At 43.6% G+C, this 21,541-nt stretch overlaps 1 protein-coding gene across 2 annotated transcripts in view; it reads right to left on the reverse strand.

The window, feature by feature from the left end:
• Positions 1-21,541, reverse strand: part of MAOA (monoamine oxidase A) — a 78,227-nt gene that overhangs the window by 33,096 nt on the left and 23,590 nt on the right. For both annotated transcript variants that reach the window (XM_019417332.2, XM_019417334.2), the window contains exon 3: positions 16,078-16,215. In XM_019417332.2, coding sequence (XP_019272877.2) covers positions 16,078-16,215 — 138 coding nt within the window. The remainder of the gene's footprint in view (positions 1-16,077; positions 16,216-21,541) is intronic.

Raw genomic sequence — 21,541 nt, forward strand, 5'->3', positions numbered from 1 at the left:
TTGTGTATCCCAGTGACTGGGCAGACGCAACGCATGGGATTCCTGTAGTGATGTCTCCTGTGATCGTGATGGTGGAGACATGGGAAGGAGAGGGGACCACAAGCCTTTAGATTCTTAGCACAACCTCCCCCACATTTGAACATCAGAAAAGGATTTCTAAAAAAACCTACAAATTGGGGGCGCCTGGATGGCTCAGTCGGTTGAGTGTCTAACTTCGGCCAGGTCACGATCTCACAGTTTGTGAGTTCGAGCCCCACATCTGGCTTGCTGCTGACAGCGCAGAGTCTGCTTCAGATTCGGTGTCTCCTCCTCTCTCTGCCCCTCCCCCGTTCACACTCTCTCAAAAATAAATAAACAATTTTTTTAATGTTTTAAAAAATCAAAGATAGACAAATAAAAATCTACAAATTGGGGAAAGTCACAGACACTCAGGATTTCTTTGGCCCAAAGAAGTATGTAGATTAGCGACTGTGCCCACATCTGTGCCCCAGGGTCAACTTTTGTGACTGCTTGCTGGGTAGCAAGTGTGGGCAGAATGGTGATTTCTTCCCATCAGCTGTGAAGCCTGAGGTTTTTTGTAGAGACATTCACCTACTGGGTATGGCTGTGGAAACTAGGCCACCAAGTACTTAGGCAAGCACAGAGAATTAAATCTCGGCCTGAGGTTCCCTGTGTATCACTGGAGTCTGACAAATTACACAAGTGCTGTAGGAAGGAAAGGAAATGGACTAGTAGATCAGGAATCAATCTCTCTGTTTGAAAAACATGACATGTGAAAAGTCCTTTAAATGGAAAGGACTCAGTTCCACAGCTTTTGGGATCAGAGTGTTTATTACATTTAACAATACTCAACACTGGGGTGCCTGCGTGGCTCAGTCAGCTAAGCATCCAGCTTTTGATTTCGGCTCAGGTCATGATCTCAAGGTTGAGAGATCGAGCCCCGAGTGTGGCTCTGCACGGGGTGTGGAGCCTGCTTAGGATTCTCTCTCTCTCTCTCTCTCTCTCTCTCTCTCTCTCTGTCCCTCCCTTTACAAAAAAGCAAACAATAAAATGAAGTGCCTTGAAACAGTACTGGGCTGCTCAAATAGAAGTATCCACATTATTATCATTATTTGTCTCTTCAGTTTCAAGTTCTGTGTTCGCTTAGGTTAGTTATCAACTAGGCTTCTGCCTGCTTGTTTCTCTCTCACTCACTTCTGTAGGACCTTGAACGAAATACTTGCATTCTTACAACTTTCTCTTATCTCTTAAGAAAAACTGTCACTTACTAAAACTCTGCAGTCCACCCAGTTTTCAAAAGGTATTCATTCAATGACCTTGACACAGAAGCAAAAAAGCTTAGGGCGCCTGGGTAGCTCAGTCGGTTAAGGGTCCGACTTCGGCTCAGGTCATGATCTCACAGTTCATGAGTTCGAGCCCCGCATCGGGCTCTGTGCTGACAGCTCAGAGCGTGGAGCCTGCTTCTGATTCTGTGTCTTCCTCTTTCTCTGCCCCCTCCCCTGCTCACACTCTCTTTCTCTCAAAACTAAACAAACATTAAAAAAATAATAATTAATTAATTAAGGGAAAAACAAAAGAAAAAGCTTAGAGTCCACATCTGAGACAGAAGGCTATATAACAGCACCGATCCTATTAAATGGCAGGACAGGGCAATGAGAGCAAAAAGTTTCTGGCTGGGTCAGTGTATCCATGTGACAACGGAACTTCCCTTCTTCAGGAAGTGCCCAGAATGGCCCAGGTATGGGATTTATAGGACGTTAAAGGGTGTCTCCGGTTTCAACTGTTAGAGAAGGCTACTGTACAAAAGTTTGAAACCTCAGGACGGATGATGAAGTCTTTTGGCTGGGACAGCAGACTTGTGCTCTGGGGTAAGGTAGGGACTACAGAGGGGGAAATAGGGAAGAGGTAGAAAGCAAGAAGGGGGGAGGACAAAGGAGATGTTTTTTGACCTCGCACTGGCAACCACATTCTAACTTGAAAGCTCAAAACCTCCAAGAGTTGAGTTATCAATGAGGCAAGAGCAATTTCTCTCGAGGAAGCTGCTTATGCGAGGTTTCATTCCATTCACAAGGTTCTTTTTTTTTTCTTTTTTTTTTTTCTTTTTTTTATTTTTTAATATATGAAATTTACTGTCAAATTGGTTTCCATACAACACCCAGTGCTCATCCCAAAAGGTGCCCTCCTCAATACCCATCACCCACCCTGCCCTCCCTCCCACCCCCCATCAACCCTCAGTTTGTTCTCAGTTTTTAACAGTCTCTTATGCTTTGGCTCTCTCCCACTCTAACCTCTTTTTTTTTTTTTTTTTTTCCCCTTCCCCTCCCCCATGGGTTTCTGTTATGTTTCTCAGGATCCACATAAGAGTGAAACCATATGGTATCTGTCTTTCTCTGTATGGCTTATTTCACTTAGCATCACACTCTCCAGTTCCATCCATGTTGCTACAAAAAGCCATATTTCATTTTTTCTCATTGCCACGTAGTATTCCATTGTGTATATAAACCACAATTTCTTCATCCATTCATCAGTTGATGGACATTTAGGCTCTTTCCATAATTTGGCTATTGTTGAGAGTGCCGCTATAAACATTGGGGTACAGGCGCCCCTATGCATCAGTACTCCTGTATCCCTTGGATAAATTCCTAGCAGTGCTATTGCTGGGTCATAGGGTAGGTTTATTTTTAATTTTCTGAGGAACCTCCACACTGCTTTCCAGAGCGGCTGCACCAATTTGCATTCCCGCCAACGGTGCAAGAGGGTTCCTGTTTCTCCACATCCTCTCCAGCATCTATAGTCTCCTGATTTCTTCATTTTGGCCACTCTGACTGGCGTGAGGTGGTATCTGAGTGTGGTTTTGATTTGTATTTCCCTGATAAGGAGCGACGTTGAACATCTTTTCATGTGCCTGTGGGCCATCCGGATGTCTTCTTTAGAGAAGTGTCTATTCATGTTTTCTGCCCATTTCTTCACTGGGTTATTTGTTTTTCGGGTGTGGAGTTTGATGAGCTCTTTATAGATTTTGGATACTAGCCCTTTGTCCGATGTGTCATTTGCAAATATCTTTTCCCATTCCGTTGGTTGCCTTTTAGTTTTGTTGGTTGTTTCCTTTGCTGTGCAGAAGCTTTTTATCTTCATAAGGTCCCAGTAATTCACTTTTGCTTTTAATTCCCTTGCCTTTGGGGATGTGCCGAGTAAGAGATTGCTACGGCTGAGGTCAGAGAGGTCTTTTCCTGCTTTCTCCTCTAAGGTTTTGATGGTTTCCTGTCTCACATTCAGGTCCTTTATCCATTTTGAGTTTATTTTTGTGAATGGTGTGAGAAAGTGGTCTAGTTTCAACCTTCTGCATGTTGCTGTCCAGTTCTCCCAGCACCATTTGTTAAAGAGACTGTCTTTTTTCCATTGGATGTTCTTTCCTGCTTTGTCAAAGATGAGTTGGCCATACGTTTGTGGGTCTAGTTCTGGGGTTTCTATTCTATTCCATTGGTCTATGTGTCTGTTTTTATGCCAATACCATGCTGTCTTGATGATGACAGCTTTGTAGTAGAGGCTAAAGTCTGGGATTGTGATGCCTCCTGCTTTGGTCTTCTTCTTCAAAATTACTTTGGCTATTCGGGGCCTTTTGTGGTTCCATATGAATTTTAGGATTGCTTGTTCTAGTTTCGAGAAGAATGCTGGTGCAATTTTGATTGGGATTGCATTGAATGTGTAGATAGCTTTGGGTAGTATTGACATTTTGACAATATTTATTCTTCCAATCCATGAGCAGGGAATGTCTTTCCATTTCTTTATATCTTCTTCAATTACCTGCATAAGCTTTCTATAGTTTTCAGCATACAGATCTTTTACATCTTTGGTTAGATTTATTCCCAGGTATTTTATGCTTCTTGGTGCAATTGTGAATGGGATCAGTTTCTTCATTTGTCTTTCTGTTGCTTCATTGTTAGTGTATAAGAATGCAACTGATTTCTGCACATTGATTTTGTATCCTGCAACTTTGCTGAATTCATGTATCAGTTCTAGCAGACTTTTGGTGGAGTCTATCAGATTTTCCATGTATAATATCATGTCATCTGCAAAAAGCGAAAGCTTGACTTCATCTTTGCCAATTTTGATGCCTTTGATTTCCTTTTGTTGTCTGATTGCTGATGCTAGAACTTCCAGCACTATATTAAACAACAGCGGTGACAGTGGGCATCCCTGTCGTGTTCCTGATCTCAGGGAAAAAGCTCTCAGTTTTTCCCCGTTGAGGATGATGTTAGCTGTGGGCTTTTCATAAATGGCCTTTATGATCTTTAAGTATGTTCCTTCTATCCTGACTTTCTCAAGGGTTTTTATTAAGAAAGGGTGCTGGATTTTGTCAAAGGCCTTTTCTGCATCGATTGACAGGATCATATGGTTCTTCTCTTTTTTTTTGTTAATGTGATGTATCACGTTGATCGATTTGCGAATGTTGAACCAGCCCTGCATCCCAGGAATGAATCCCACTTGATCATGGTGAATAATTCTTTTTATATGCTGTTGAATTCGATTTGCTAGTATCTTATTAAGAATTTTTGCATCCATATTCATCAGGGATATTGGCCTGTAGTTCTCTTTTTTTACTGGGTCTCTGTCTGGTTTAGGAATCAAAGTAATACTGGCTTCATAGAATGAGTCTGGAAGTTTTCCTTCCCTTTCTATTTCTTGGAATAGCTTGAGAAGGATAGGTATTATCTCTGCTTTAAATGTCTGGTAGAACTCCCCTGGGAAGCCATCTGGTCCTGGACTCTTATTTGTTGGGAGATTTTTGATAACCGATTCAATTTCTTCGCTGGTTATGGGTCTGTTCAAGCTTTCTATTTCCTCCTGATTGAGTTTTGGAAGAGTGTGGGTGTTTAGAAATTTGTCCATTTCTTCCAGGTTGTCCAATTTGCTGGCATATAATTTTTCATAGTATTCCCTGATAATTGTTTGTATCTCTGAGGGATTGGTTGTAATCATTCCATTTTCATTCATGATTTTATCTATTTGGGTCATCTCCCTTTTCTTTTTGAGAAGCCTGGCTAGAGGTTTGTCAATTTTGTTTATTTTTTCAAAAAACCAACTCTTGGTTTCGTTGATCTGCTCTACAGTTTTTTTAGATTCTATATTGTTTATTTCTGCTCTGATCTTTATTATTTCTCTTCTTCTGCTGGGTTTAGGCTGCCTTTGCTGTTCTGCTTCTATTTCCTTTAGGTGTGCTGTTAGGTTTTGTATTTGGGATTTTTCTTGTTTCTTGAGATAGGCCTGGATTGCAATGTATTTTCCTCTCAGGACTGCCTTCGCTGCATCCCAAAGCGTTTGGATTGTTGTATTTTCATTTTCGTTTGTTTCCATATATGTTTTAATTTCTTCTCTAATTGCCTGGTTGACCCACTCATTCGTTAGTAGGGTGTTCTTTAACCTCCATGCTTTTGGAGGTTTTCCAGACTTTTTCCTGTGGTTGATTTCAAGCTTCATAGCATTGTGGTCTGAAAGTATGCATGGTATAATTTCAATTCTTGTAAACTTATGAAGGGCTGTTTTGTGACCCAGTATATGATCTATCTTGGAGAATGTTCCATGTGCACTCGAGAAGAAAGTATATTCTGTTGCTTTGGGATGCAGAGTTCTAAATATATCTGTCAAGTCCATCTGATCCAATGTATCATTCAGGGCCCTTGTTTCTTTATTGACTGTGTGTCTAGATGATCTATCCATTTCTGTAAGTGGGGTGTTAAAGTCCCCTGCAATGACCACATTCTTATCAATAAGGTTGCTTATGTTTATGAGTAATTGTTTTATATATCTGGGGGCTCGGGTATTTGGCGCATAGACATTTATAATAGTTAGCTCTTCCTGGTGGATAGACCCTGTGATTATTATATAATGCCCTTCTTCATCTCTTGTTACAGCCTTTAATTTAAAGTCTAGTTTGTCTGGGGCGCCTGGGTGGCGCAGTCGGTTAAGCGTCCGACTTCAGCCAGGTCACGATCTCGCGGTCCGTGGGTTCGAGCCCCGCGTCAGGCTCTGGGCTGATGGCTCGGAGCCTGGAGCCTGTTTCCGATTCTGTGTCTCCCTCTCTCTCTGCCCCTCCCCCGTTCATGCTCTCTCTCTGTCCCAAAAATAAATAAAAAACGTTGAAAAAAAAAAATTAAAAAAAAAAAAAAAGTCTAGTTTGTCTGATATAAGTATGGCTACTCCAGCTTTCTTTTGGCTTCCAGGAGCATGATAAATAGTTCTCCATCCCCTCACTCTCAATCTAAAGGTGTCCTCAGATCTAAAATGAGTCTCTTGTAGACAGCAAATAGATGGGTCTTGTTTTTTTATCCATTCTGATACCCTATGTCTTTTAGTTGGCGCATTTAATCCATTTACATTCAGTGTTATTATAGAAAGATATGGGTTTAGAGTCATTGTGATGTCTGTATGCTTTATGCTTGTAGTGATGTCTCTGGTACTTTGTCTCACAGGATCCCCCTTAGGATCTCTTGTAGGGCTGGTTTCGTGGTGACAAATTCCTTCAGTTTTTGTTTGTTTGGGAAGACCTTTATCTCTCCTTCTATTCTAAATGACAGACTTGCTGGATAAAGGATTCTCAGCTGCATATTTTTTCTGTTTAGCACACTGTAGATATCGTGCCAAGCCTTTCTGGCCTGCCAAGTTTCAAAGGAGAGATCAGTCACGAGTCTTATAGGTCTCCCTTTATATGTGAGGGCACGTTTATCCCTTGCTGCTTTCAGAATTTTCTCTTTATCCTTGTATTTTGCCAGTTTCACTATGATATGTCGTGCAGAAGATCGATTCAAGTTACGTCTGAAGGGAGTTCTCTGTGCCTCTTGGATTTCAATGCCTTTTTCCTTCCCCAGGTCAGGGAAGTTCTCAGCTATAATTTGTTCAAGTACCCCTTCAGCACCTTTCCCTCTCTCTTCCTCCTCTTGGATACCAATTATGCGTATATTATTTTTTTTTAGTGTATCACTTAGTTCTCTAATTTTCCCCTCATACTCCTGGATTTTTTTATCTCTCTTTCTCTCAGCTTCCTCTTTCTCCATAACTTTATCTTCTAGTTCACCTATTCTCTCCTCTGCCTCTTCAAGCCGAGCCATCGTGGTTTCCATTTTGTTTTGCATTTCGTTTAAAGCGTTTTTCAACTCCTCGTGACTGTTCCTTAGTCCCTCGATCTTTATGGCAAGAGATTCTCTGCTGTCCTGTATACTGTTTTCAAGCCCAGCGATTAATTTTATGACTATTATTCTAAATTCACTTTCTGTTATATTATTTAAATCCTTTTTGATCAGTTCATTAGCTGTTGTTATTTCCTGGAGATTCTTCTGAGGGGAATTCTTCCGTTTGGTCATTTTGGAGAGTCCCTGGCGTGGTGAGGACCTGCAGTGCACTTCCCCTGTGCTGTGGTGTATAACTGGAGTTAGTGGGCGGGGCCGCAGTCCGACCCGATGTCTGCCCCCAGCCCACTGCTGGGGCCACAGTCAGACTGGTGTGTGCCTTCTCTTCCCCTCTCCTAGGGGCGGGATTCACTGTGGGGTGGCGTGTCCCGTCTGGGCTACTTGCACACTGCCAGGCTTGTGTTGCTGGGGATCTGGCGTATTAGCTGGGGTGGGTAGGCAAGGTGCACGGGGGCTGGAGGGGCAGGCTTAGCTCGCTTCTCCTTAGGTGATCCACTTCAGGAGGAGCCCTGTGGCAGCGGGAGGGAGTCAGAGCCGCTGCCGGAGGTTTGGCTCCGCAGAAGCACAGAGTTGGGTGTTTGCGAGGAGCGAGCAAGTTCCCTGGCAGGAACTGGTTCCCTTTGGGATTTTGGCTGGGGGATGGGCGGGGGAGATGGCGCTGGCGCCTTTGTTCCCCGCCAAGCTGAGCTCTGCCGTCCGGGGGCTCAGCAGCTCTCCCTCCCTTTGTCCTCCAGCCTTCCCGCTTTCCGAGCAGAGCTGTTAACTTATGACCTCCCAGACGCTAAGTCGCGCTTGCTGTCGGAACACAGTCTGTCCGGCCCCTCCGCTTTTGCCAGCCAGACTCTGGGGCTCTGCTTGGCCGGCGAGCCGCCCCTCCGCCCCGGCTCCCTCCCGCCAGTCCGTGGAGCGCGCACCGCCTCGCCGCCCTTCCTACCCTCTTCCGTGGGCCTCTAGTCTGCGCTTGACTCCGGAGACTCCCTTCTGCTAATCCTCTGGCGGTTTTCTGGGTTCTTTAGGCAGGTGTAGGTGGAATCTAAGTGATCGGCCGGACGCGCTGTGAGCCCCGCGTCCTCCTACGCCGCCATCTTCCGGAACCCCCCTTTTTTTTTTTTTTTTTCTAATTTTTTAATGTTTATTCATTATTTTTGAGACACAGTGTGAGCGGGGGAAGGGCAGAGAGAGAGGGAGACACAGAATCCGAAGTAGGCTCCAGGCTCTGAGCTGTCAGCACAGAGCCCGACACAAGACTTGAACCCACCGACTGCGAGATCAGGACCTGAGCTGAACTCAGATGCTTAGCTGACTGAGCCACCCAGGTGCCCCTCCACTCACAAGGTGCTTTCTGCCATTACCCACAATACCCAGGCCTCAGTTGAGGGGGGTGGCTGCAAAGTTCCACAGCCTTAGAGAAATCCTTTGTGTCTGACCTAATCCCCTTTCTGTGCTGTCACTGAAAGCCAGCTCACTGAGTCACAGAGGGCAACTCTGGGCTACTTCTCAATGAATAGTTGGAAAAGGATTGCTGTCATGAATCGCCCTCTATTAAAAATGAATAGCAAAAAGATGAAAAACGTTCGGTACAGATGATGGGTGTACAAACATGTGAATTTACCTGATGTTGGAGAACTGTACACCGAATGGTTAAGAAGACAATTTTTATGTTATGTGTATGTTACCATGATTTTTTTCAAGAAAGAAAAAAAATAGAGGGGGTGGGGGAAAAATAACGAAAAAAAGGGGAAAAAATGGAAGGAAAAAGATCTAGTCATTAACCTGACTTTGCTATGTATTGGGCTGTCGCTTCAACCGAGTGGAAGGTTTGCTCTCTACAAACTACATCTGAGATTTATCCCTGAAAGTTTCTAGGAAAAAGAAAAGAGGCTTTGAGAGAAAATGGCTAATGCTGACCTAGCTTTCTAAACACTACAAGGCTTTAAGAGTGATTTCTGTCATTATGCTTTCCTTTAAACAAAAGAAATAAATGAAGTCTTTTAAACATGGAGGAGGAGGGGTGCCTGGGAGGCTCAGTTGGTTAAGAGATCGGCTCAGGTCACTATCTCCCGGTTTGTGGGTTTGAGCCCCACATCAAGGCTCCTCCTTCTCTCTCTGCCCCTCTTCTACGTATGCTTTCTCTCTCTTGAAAATAAATAAATAAATAAATCTTTTTTTAAAAATGGAGGGGGGAGGGGCGCCTGGGTGGCTCAGTCGGTTAAGCTGCCGACTTCGGCTCAGGTCATGATCTCGCGGTCCGTGAGTTCGAGCCCCGCGTCGGGCTCTGTGCTCACAGCTCAGAGCCTGGAGCCTGTTTCAGATTCTGTGTCTCCCTCTCTCTGACCCTCCCCCGTTCATGCTCTGTCTCTCTGTCTCAAAAATAAATAAACGTTAAAAAAAAAATTTTTTTTTAAAATGGAGGGGGGAAATGAATGGAAGTTACTAAAACCTTTTTTTTTTTTTTACAAGCTATGTCCATATATCTTTGTACTAAATACTTGATAGACCAATGTGAGACTATATGAACATTTTTAGTCTCTCTGCTTTTAAAAAACCTACGTATAACTGGAATTTAGAAAAGAAAACAAGTAATCCCTCTTGTATTACTTCATTTCTATGATCAAACAGAATTTCTATCATGAGCACATGCCCATTACCATTTTCCTGTTCATACCTAATTGGTTTGGTTTTTTTTTCCATCTCTACCCTGACTTCTACAGCTTACAAATTATTTTAAATCCTCTCTCTTTTTTCTCTTTAAACCAAGCAGGATATAATGGCATAAAATAAAATACTCTGATCTGGGTCATACTTTGACGAGTAAGTTCACATCAATCAATTAACAAAAAGAATATACAGCCAACTATTCCAAACCGTGCTGTAGACTTAGTGTTTTAACATAATAAGGGGACTCATCTGCTGAGCCCGCTGAGCCTAACTGGGGTGGTCTGGGGGGTTGGTCAGGAGTCAAACGCTCACTGAAGGCCAGAGACACCCCAGATCTATGGCTCAGGGTGCACGAGAGGAGAAGAAGCCACCTTGGTGAAAGGGACCACATACAGCTCCCAGGCACCCCACAGGACCTTGCCTGCGTCCAGAGGAGCCCCTACCATTTGAGTGGCATGTTAGGACTTCAGAGCCTATCAGGGTAAGGTGATTTTTATCATACCTTAGAACGGGTTATTAAAAGGGATTTATAGGGGTACCTGGGTGGCTCAGTCGGTTGAACGTCCAACTCTTGATTTAGACTCAGGTCATGATCCCAGGGTCATAGGATCAAGCCCTGCTTTGGGCTCCAAGCTCAGCATGGAGCCTGCTTAAGATTCTCTCTCTTTCTCAATCTGCCCCCTCACCCACTTATGCTCTCTCCCTCTAAAGTAAATAAAATGGGGGCCCCTGGGTGGCTCAGTAGATTAAGTGTCCAACTTCGGCTCAGGTCATGATCTCGAGGTTCAAGGATTCAAGACTCACGTTGGGCTCTGTGCTGACAGCTCAGAGCCTGGAGCCTGCTTCGGATTCCGTGTCTCCCTTTCTATCTGCTCCTCCCTTATTCGTGTTCTCTCTGTCTCTCCTTCTCTCTCAAAAATAAATAAACATTAAAAAAAACTGTATAAATAAAAAATAAAATAAAATAAAAATTTTTAAGGAATTTACAAGTTGACTTTCTGCCCGTGGAATAAGGAACTTTGTGATGTAACCCCCAGAACCCTGAGCTCAAGAGCCAGAAAGCCTTACTTTGGTGTCTAAATTTTCTGAGCCTCAGTTTTTTCATCTGTGAGATGGGGGGAAATGCTTATTAAGCCATAGGATCACGAGGTAACTCAAATGAGGTGACACAGGTATAGGAACCTTACAGATGGAAGGCAATACCAATGCATGGAGTGAGGCGGCCGCCGGGATTCAGGGGATTAAAAGAAAAGAAACAAAGACACAACAATCAATATCCCTAGAAGAGCCTAATGCCCTTGGCTTCCTGCCTTTCCTACAGAGCGACGTTGAAAGTGAAAGTATAACTTTCTTTGAACACAAAACATACGCTTCTGTGATTTGGTATAGAAAACGGTGTTAAAAGCAGCTTAAAAATATATGTCCCTGATCCAAAAGAAACACTATTATAAGGGGTCAGAACGCAGTTATTTCTGGCAGGCATTAATACATCCTAACAAAAATAAATAAATAAGTAAATAAGTAAGTAAGTAAAATAAATAGATCCCCTGCTTTCAACACGGCCTACTGGCAAAAATAAAGTCCACCTCTAAGCAACAACAACAAAAAGTTGACTTAGTATTCCAGAACACACATATGTGGAAAGCCTTTGATTGCAGTTATTGGCCTAGAAACCTTCAAGTAAATGGCTGTGGGAAGAAAAGAACCAGTACTAGGAAAACCTGCTTGGTGAGCTGTACTATCAGGAAAGCCTAGGTTGTTTAAATAAATATCACACCATTGTCTAAGAAGAAATGGGTGGTATATATTTATTGTCTCTATTTTTTTTAAGTTTGTTTATTTATTTTGAGAGAGATTGAGAGAGAATTAGCAGGGGAGCGGCAGCATAGAGCCCAATGGGCTCGAACCCATGAACCAGGAGATCATAACCTGGGCTGAAACCAAGAGTCGGACACTCAACCAACCAGGCCACTTAGGCGCCCCTAATAGCCTTGACTTTTACTTAGGGTGTGAAAGCAGGGAGAAAGTGGGAATGCATAAATATGTCAACTTCTCCTTCAGAGCAGCACCTGCAAAATGCAGTGTTCTCCCTCTCTCCACCCTACCTGTATTATTAAGACCTGGAAGAACCCAGGGCGCCTGGGTGGCTCAGTCGGTTAAGTGTTCGACTTCGGCTCAGATCATGATCTCACGGTTCGTGAGCTGGAGCCCCATGTGGGGCTCTGTGCTGACAGCTCAGAGCCTGGAGCCTGATTCAGATTCTGTGTCTCCCTCTTTCTCTGCCCCCTCCCCTGCTCACCCTCTGTCACTGTCTCTCAAAAATGAATAAATGTAAAAAAAAAATTAAAAAAAGATCTGAAGAACCCATTAAAAGAAGGAAAAAAAAAAAAAAGGAAATCAAGCATTTCTGCTTTCCTCTCCAAGACCTGGCACTGTAAAACTTAACAAAAAGCCTCCACAATTCAATGAAACTTACTCATCAAATAACCCGTAATGATAGTGCATCTAATTCACTAATGCAAGTAATGGGTCAATTAATCCAAGAAGCATTCAAGTCCACCTGCTTCCCTTACACCATCCAAAGGAAAAGAATAGATGTTTTAAACACATTTAGCTGGTGCTACTTCAAATCCGCCTTTTAGGTTAAAAACAACATGGTTAATTTAATTTCACAAAGCAGATATAAACTCCTAAATAAAGCCATTATCAAATTCACAACATTCATAAAACCTGTCCAAGAACCTATTCTATAAGAATCAGGACCTACTAGGGAGCCTGGTTGGCTCAGTCAGTAGAGCATGCGCATCGTGATCTCAGGGTGGTGAGTTCCAGTCCGACACTGGGTGTAGAGATTACTAAAATAAATAAACTTAAAAAAAAAAAGAATCAGGATCTACTAAACCAGAATTACAATAGGTATTCTACGGGCGCCTGGGTGGCTCAGTCAGTTAAGCATCCGACTTCAGCTCAGGTCATGATCTCACAGATTGTGAGTTCGAGCCCCGCGTCGGACTCTGCACCGACAGCTCAGAGCCTGGATCCTGCTTCATATTCTATGTCTCCTGCTCTCTCTGTCCCATCCTTGCTCTCACTCTGTCTCTCTCTCAAAAATAAACATTGGGGCGCCTGGGTGGCTCAGTCGGTTGAAGTCATCCGACTTCAGCTCAGGTCATGATCTCGCAGTTTGTGGGTTCGAGCCCCACGTCGGGCTCTGTGCTGATAGCTCAGAGCCTGGAGCCTGCTTCGGATTCTGTGTCTCCGTCTCTCTCTCCCCTCCCCCACCTCCCCCACTCGTGCTCTGTCTCTATCAAAAATAAATAAAATGTAAAAAAAAAAAAAGTTAAAAATAAATAAATAAATAAATATACAAACATAAAAAAATTAAAAAATAAAGATAAAAAAAAAAAAAAAAAAAAGAACAGGTATTCTATTCACAAGGTCCACGAAGGATACAGGCAGAAATGTGAGCTAATGGTAAGTTCCATGAAAGCAGGAGCTTTGATCATGTGTCCACCACTGTATTTCCAGCCTGGAACAATACCTTGTACAGAGGAGACTATCCAGTAACTGTTCATTGAACTGATGAATTTAGCATAATGATTTGAACCTTCTATGAATGAAGTAGACAGACATAGTCTCCTAGGAAGGGACAGGGTCCAAAACACCACTAAACGTCTATCTCCACTGCTCAGCTCAGAGGCTCAGGCTTAGAGTCTCAATTTGCCCTGTAAACACAATCTAGCAAGGGTCAAGAACCATTCTTTGGTGAATACTAACAATCGTTCTAGAGGGCCACCTGGCAGGGGCCCAGTCAGTAGAGTATGCGACTCTTGATCTCGGGGTTTCGAGTTCGAGCCCCACGCTGGGTGTAGAGATCACTTAAAAACAAAAATCTTAAACAAAAAATCATCCCAGAATACATTGAAACTGGATCCACTACAGTCTGCTGTCAGAAGAAACAACCGAGGCAGTCTTTAAGGCTGCGCGCTGGGAAAATTTAAAAGCTGAAGCAATCTGGAATATGGCTTGGTTTAACTAGACACTGGCAATCTTCTGGATTCACCTGCTTCATTTCGGTGGTATTCACTGAAAAGAATGCACTGTGGTAGATTACAGAGGCTGGGGTTGTCTCGAGAGCCAATTCAGAGTGTCACAAAGACAATCTGCACTATTAACCCGGCGCACTACGGTGATGGGGAAAAGTCCATTCCCCTCGCCCCCTGCCACCCCACCAAAGTGGACACAGCAGTAAGGGTTGAGATATTTTTAAATAAGTGGAATGATTTTTTGCTATACGATTTGTTAACAATCTTCCATGGAATATAGTCTTCCTGCCTTTCCCTAATCTGGCTGCCTCACTTTACAAGGACTCCTTCAGCTCAAATAAATAAACCTCTAACTGACCCACAATTATCTTTAGCTGAACATTGTGGTCTACCTTGGGTGAAAATATGTGTGCTTTGGCAGATTAAAGTATGTGAGAGGATGGTTTAATGGTATTTCCGTGCTCCATCTTTTCTTTAGATGGGATTGTGTCTTAAAAGAAAAGAATGGTGCTCAGCACCTTAAATGTGTGCTTCTTTGGAAGCCAGTCTTAAAATGCATGAATGGTATGAGCTCGGGGGGTAAAACAGACCATTACTCGTTTCATAGTCTTGTCGAGCTGCTTTATCTCTCTGAACCTCAGTTTTCCCCTCTGTAAAATGGGGATAATCGTGCCTGCCTAACGAGGTGTATGTAATGATTTACGGAGATCGTGCATAAAAAAATCACTTAGTTGTTTACTGTGAGACTTCAGGGAAAATAAAAAATCTCTCAGCACCTGAATGTGAGAGAGGAAGAGATCATAAGCATGAGTCTGCTCAGATTCCAGGACAATCATCAGACTCACTTGCTTCCTACTTGGACTGAAGAGTGAATTTATGGGACTGTTTATTTAGTACTCCATGCAAAGGATTTGGTCTCTCTCCCTACATTAAATATGCTAACACATGTAAAAGTGCTCAATAAATGTTAGTTACTATCATTCTCACCATTGTCATTATTTGCTAATCCAGGGAAGCACCCTGCCGTGTAGACAGAGAAAGTGATCAGGAAGCCTACTGAAGCTAGCATTGTATAGTTTTTTATACTTTCTTCATTCCCCCCCTGACCTCTGAACCCAGTTTCTCTCAAGGCTGCTGGTTTGTTTTTGTTTTTTCACATGTGTAACTGCCAGACCCTTCCCCCAAACAACCCAAACCATCCCAAACCATATCAGAATGTCTTAAGATCCCCTGACGGCGCATCAGTGTGCACATATCACAAGTACCCTTGACTCCAAGCTCCGAAAACCCCCCGAAGGCTCCAGACCCGTGTGACTGAGTGGGGTAGAGCCGCTCAGAGAGTGACATGATCACCGGTGTGGGAATCCTACCATTAGAACGAGTGCATGACCCCTGCCCTCGAGATGCTAGTTCTGGGAAGCCGGCTGCGAAGGCAGATCGGACAGCCTGACCTCTCAAGGCACATTTCCAACACTCCAGCTGCTCCATGTTTGGCTTCAGTGACAAAGAATAACTCTGGCAACAGCTGGATATCAGCAGAGTGAAACAATCTTATTTAAACAGTGGTAAACCACACAGCTCAGCTAGACTTCCCAAGAGTCAAGGCTCAGTACGGAGGAAATTATCAAAGCGTGCAAAGAAACGCCAGGTAACGATGACAATGTATAACCTGCTCAGTCTTAAGAACTGGCCTTGGACTACTGTGTTCCTTGGGGCCTTAGAATTGCCTCATAGGTGCCTCAAGGGCTGCGTGTGGCTCTGTGTGTGTGTGTGTGTGTGTGTGCGCGCGCGCGCGTGCGCTGTGCGCGAGCGCGCACACATCCGTAGGCACATCCATGTGTCTACCGCAGGTAGCTCCTGTCCCCGCCCCCTTGCTCCCCATAGACACTGAAGAAGGAAAGAAGATAAAAGCCTCATACCCTTACTCCAGTTGGACTGGGGGTAAGGGTGCAGCCTTTAAGGGCCACAGTGTGTGATGTGCAGAGGGGGCAAACTGAGGCATGACCCCTTACAGGGATTCCCAGGGTCCCCAAGGATTTCTTTAAAAAGAAAAAGAAAACGCAGAAGACTACTATAAGGCTGAGAGCCTATTTTTACAATTGCTTTGAGAAAAAACTAGGAAGAAAACCGAATATTTTCCCAAATACAGTGCTCCCCCACTGGTCACTTGAGTAAAATGTCAGGCTTACCTTTACATATTGAACAAGCCGCTCACATACGTTCACTTTGTAAGTTTCTAGACCCAGCTCCTTAGATAACCGTAAGATTCTATTCTGGGTTGGTCCCACATACGCCCCGCCAACATCTACATAATTGACGTGTTCATTCTGTACAAAGAGAAAAAGGGGCCAGAAGACTTTAGTTAACACTTGGGGAAAACAAGTTTCTATATCTTAAATTTTTTTGTAATGTTTATTTATTTTTGACACAGAGAGAGACAGAGCATGAACGGGGGAGGGTCAGAGAGAGAGGGAGACCCAGAATCCGAAGCAGGCTCCAGGCTCCGAGCTGTCAGCACAGAGCCTGACGCGGGGCTCAAACCCATGGACCGTGAGATCATGACCTGAGCCAAAGTCGGACGCTTAACCAACTGAGCCACCCAGGCGCCCCAACAAGTTTCTATATCTTAATTAAAAACAAAAAAATTTATTTGTTACACCTTAAATGTGCCTTATTTCTCTCTTATAAAGTGCAGCTGAAAATACCAATTTTTTCTCTGTCACCCAAGAACTTGGCGCAACCCTGTAGGACACTCATCAGGAAACAATCCCATTTGTATAGCTACTGGTGAGGTGGATTCAACAATAACATGTATAGTAGATAAAGAACGCTATAGTACACCCTGCTGATCTAGATCCTTTTCCAAGCATTTAGGTTTTTATGCAGGCTTTTCTTTGGGGTTGTTGCTGGAGGAACCACCTTGAGATTTATTAGGCCCAATTCTCTGATTTCCAACAGATGAAGTTTTAAATCAGAACACACTGATGGGCTCTTGAGCTTATGTTAAAATACTTTCTGGATCATTGTTTTACGCTTATCCTTTTTTGGTGCCTTGTTTTCCTTGTATGATTTCTCATTTTTAACTATGAATTACTTCTTTTCTTTGGAGTCTATTTCTGCCAGCCAGTGTGGCACTTTACATAGTCTGCCTGACGTTTAGCATGCCATAAAGGTAGTGTAAATTTGGGTGGAAACCATGAACGAGGGCAAGGTTTATTTTTCTCCCTTTCTGAATGGTAAGCTTTATCACACTTCCACCTATGAAGCATTCCAATTGGAGCGTTTCCTATTAAAATTCCCTATCTTCAGCAGGTTCGGAGTTTCATCTAATGTTCCCTGCATGCCATATGGCCGTCACCCTGTAATTTGCAAAGTCTTTCGGGCTCAGTAGGCATTCAAGGTGAAAGTCAAGTTTTGAGCTCATTTACTTCCTAGGCTTCATGTTTTTACTTTGCTCTGGGGATTCGCTTGTTTATTCAACAAGCAAGTACCTTGCTCTCCTACAAGGTGCCAGGTACTGTTCAAGGAGCTTCTGTTACATCAGTAAACCAAACAAAGATCCCTGCTCTCAAGGAACTTACATTCGATGGGAAGAGACAGAAAATGAACCCAGAACATAACAACGAAGTCTCTCAGAAGTTGATAAGAGCAACGAAAATCAAAAAGCTAAAGTAGAACATGGGAGACTGAAACCGCAGAGAAGAAAAGGAAAGACTGCAATTTACAATGCATTGGATATGTAGGCCGCCTTGAAGAGGTAACATTTGCATAAAGACTTTAAGTAGATGAAGGAGTTATCCATATGCCAGGACAAGGGCATTCCTGGCAGAAAGAACAGCAAAGACTAAGGCAGAAGGGTGCCTGGTGTGTTCAAGAAACAGGAGACCAGGGGTTCCTGGGTGCCCCAGTTGGTTAAGCATCTTGACTCTTGATTTTTGCTGAGGTCATGATCTCACGGTTCATGAGTTTGAGCGCCACATCGGGCTCCACACCGAATGTGCAGCCTGTTTGGGATTCTCTCTCCCTCTCTCTCTGCCCCTCCCTCCACTTGTGTGCACTCTCTCTTTCTCAAAATAAGTAAGCATTTAAAAAAAATAAGAAATTGGAAGCCAGTATGGCTAGAACAGAGTGAGCAAGGAAAAGAGAATTAGAGATAAGGCTAGAGACGTTATTGGGGGGCAGGTCATGGGAAGCCCCAAAGGTCATTGTAAGGACCGTGGCTTGACCTCTGAATGAGGAGAGCTTCTGGAAGCTTTTCGGCAGAGACACGCCAAGATCTGACTTAGGTTTGAGAGGCTCATTCTAGCTGCGGCACTAAGACTAGATTATAGGAGGCCAGGGTGAGAGCAGGGAAATCAGTTAGGAAGCCATTGAGGCATCTGGCTTAGAGATGGCGGTGACTGCCCCCAGGAGTTGCCATGGTAGCGGTGCAAAGTGTTGGATTCTGGATGTATTTCGAAGGCAGAGCCAACAGAATGAATGTGAGGCATGAGCATATTGGGTGTGACTCTGAATTTTTCGGAACTGTCATCCTTTCCATCAAGGCTGCTGGAACGGCGGTCTTGAAGGAGAAAGTCAGAAGTTCAGATTGGGTGTGTGAAACGTGAGCTGTCTGTTCAGCATTCAGGAGGCCCGCAAATTTCCGATTTCCGTGTCAAGGCAGCAGAGTGTATTTTATACAACATTTTACTGATTCCAATGGGGAGAGGTAACCAGGGCTTCCATTCTGCCACAAGACCGGAAATGAAGTGTGCCTCTGACTTCTTTAAACTAACCCTGCGGCGCCTGGGAGGCTCAGTCAGTTAAATGTCCGACTGTCTCAGTTTTGGCTCAGGTCACAATCTCACAGTTCATGAGTTCGAACCCCGAGTTGGACTTTGCACTGAGCGCAGAGCCTGCTTCAGATTCTGTGTCTCCCTCGCTCTCTGCCCCCCTCCCGCTCGTGCTCTGTCTCTAAATAAATAAATAAATAAGTAAATAACTTTTGAAAATAAAATAAATATAAAACAAAACTGGTTAAAGTACTTGCTTTAACCAAGCAAGAAGGAGTCGTGGGAATTTCCAAACATGATGTCTTTAGATGACAGACACTAAAGCCAATAATCCTAAGTGCAGGATTATGAGGCATATTGCAGAACATTTCCTTTTTTTATCATACAAATTGTTACAACACTATCGACTATACTCCCTATCCTGTACTTTTCTCATGTCTGTGACTTACTTATTTTATAACTGGAAGTTTGTACCTCTTAATCTCCTTTACCTATTCTGTCCACCCCCAGCCACCTCCTTTCTGGCAACCACCAGTTTGTTCTCTGTACATAGTGTGCTTCTGGTTTTGTTGGTCACCTATGCATTCATTTGTTTTCTTTTACAGGATGTTTCTTTACAAAGGTGAAAGATTCTTTTACTTTAAAGTTTATTCTTATTTACTTTGAGAGAGAGAGAGAGAGCAAGCAGGGAAGGGTCAGACAGAGACAGAGACAAAGAATCCCAAGCAGGCTGCATGCTGTTAGTGCAGAGCCCGACGTGGGGCTCAAACTCACAAACCATGAGATCATGACCTGAGCCAAAATCAAGAGTCAGATACTTAACTGACTGAGCCACCCAGGCACCCCTGTCCATTGTTTCTATTTAGTGGAGTCCTGGTGGTACTTTCCCTGATGGTACTTTCCCTGATGATATTAAGGCAACAACACAAATTAATTAATTTGGTCCTGAAGAATTACAGAGGAACCACACGAAGGAAAAACTGGGAAGTTCTAAACTGACAGGAGATCTATCTGAACAGTGGCCAAGTGACAACACCAAACGTAGTATTTCGGTACTTAAAGATCCAGAGTAACTGTTAGGGCGTCTCCACCCCAAATTATCCCAATTGACTCAGAATTGCTCTTACAGGGGAGCCTGGGTAATGATCTCAGAGTTCGTGAGTTCAAGCCCTGTGTTGGGCTCCGTGCTGAGAGTGGAGCCTGTTTGGGATTCTCTCTCTCTCTCTCTCTGTCGCTCCCCCACTTGCTCGTGCATGCGTGCTCGCTTGCTCTCTCTCTCTCTCTCTGTCTCTCTCAAAAATAAATAAACTAAAAAAAAAAAAAGAAAAGAAAAGAATTGGGGTGCCTGGGTAGCTCAGTCGGTTAAGTGCCCGACTCCTAGATTTCGGCTCAGGTCATGATCTCATAGTTCGTGAGATCGAACCCCACACTGGGCTCTGCACTGACAGCGAGGTACCTGCTTGGGATTCTCTCTCTCCCTCTCTGCCTCTCTCTCTCTCTCTCTCTCTCTCTCTCAAAATAAATGAATAAAATAAAAATTAAAAACTTAACAAAAATAAATAATAAATATTTTAAAAATTGCTCTTAGTAGGAATTCTAACAATATCCAGTTCAGTTTCTTATTAAATACCATTTCTGTTCCTTTTTCTCAAAGCCCTTTATTCTTCTATTCACTTGAAATCTTACAAATGTTAATTCCTACTTTGTAAGCATTTCGAAGCGCATTTCAAAGTTCTTTCCTCATATACCTAAAGAGTTACAATTATGCTTCACACACAATACTTCCTGTATGGTGCTGACGTATATAAATGATACCACCTGAAAAATCAGCCTGGGGCAATAACACAGATGGGGACAGGCATGTTGGAATTCTCATTTCCTTTAGATCAAGAAACTTGTTCTTACCTGAAAATCTGCAACATGACTGATGCTCCTATTTAATAACCAAAAGGTTTTAGAGATAAGAAAGGAGGGCTAAGGAATAGCTGAATAACTATCGCCAAACTGAAGGCATAATTTTCTGAAAATGACAGGGGACTTGTATCTAATAAGGTCAGACACGCAGAATATGCAATCCTTCTTTTGCACTACAACACACTGTCTTCAACTAGAACTTGAAGTTGCCAGGGAGCTTGAAGTACATTTAGATTGTATCTCACGGCCCGGGTGGGAAGACAGAGATGTGAGGTGCCAGAAGGACTTGGCCCAGGTTAAGAAGGGATGTCAGGTAGTACAGGGGCCAGAATCTCAGTCTCCTCAATTCCAGACCAATAGCTTCCCGGTGCAGCGGGAAGCGCTCAGAAATTCTCCAGATACAATTAATCGGGATTCATTTAAAGCAAGCAAGCAAACACACCCCACAGAGCAGCACTGCAGTAACATCCCCTGGGGAGCTCGTCGAAATGCAGATTTGGATTCAGTGGGTCTAGGACCAGGGGCCTATGATTCTGCATCTCTATCAAAGCTCCTGGGGGGGAGGTGACTCTGAGGCTACTGGTCCATGGATCACACTGAGTAGCAAGGCTGTAGAACACTCTTAGAACTGAGTAAAGTGAAAACAGACCCATGGTATATCCCTGTGTGTATCTTTTTTTTTTCATCCCTGCGTGCATCTCAAAAGGTAGGGGGACGCCTGGGTGGCTCAGTCGGTTAAGTGTCCGCCTTCGACACAGGTTATGATCTCGAGGTCTGTGAGTTCGAACCCCACGTCGGACTCTGTGCTGACAGCTCAGAGCCTGGAGCCTGGTTCGGATTCTGTGTCTCCCTCTCTCTCTGCCCCTCCCCTGCTCATGCTCTGTGTCTCTCTGCCTCTCAAAAAGGAACAAATGTTAAAAAAATAAAAAATAGAAAATCATAAAAAGGTAGGAAGCAGGGGTGCATG

The sequence above is a fragment of the Panthera pardus genome, unplaced genomic scaffold (assembly GCF_024362965.1).
Source record: "Panthera pardus isolate Hobbes unplaced genomic scaffold, ASM2436296v1 HiC_scaffold_27, whole genome shotgun sequence".
In the NCBI taxonomy this organism is placed as follows: Eukaryota; Metazoa; Chordata; class Mammalia; order Carnivora; family Felidae; genus Panthera; species Panthera pardus.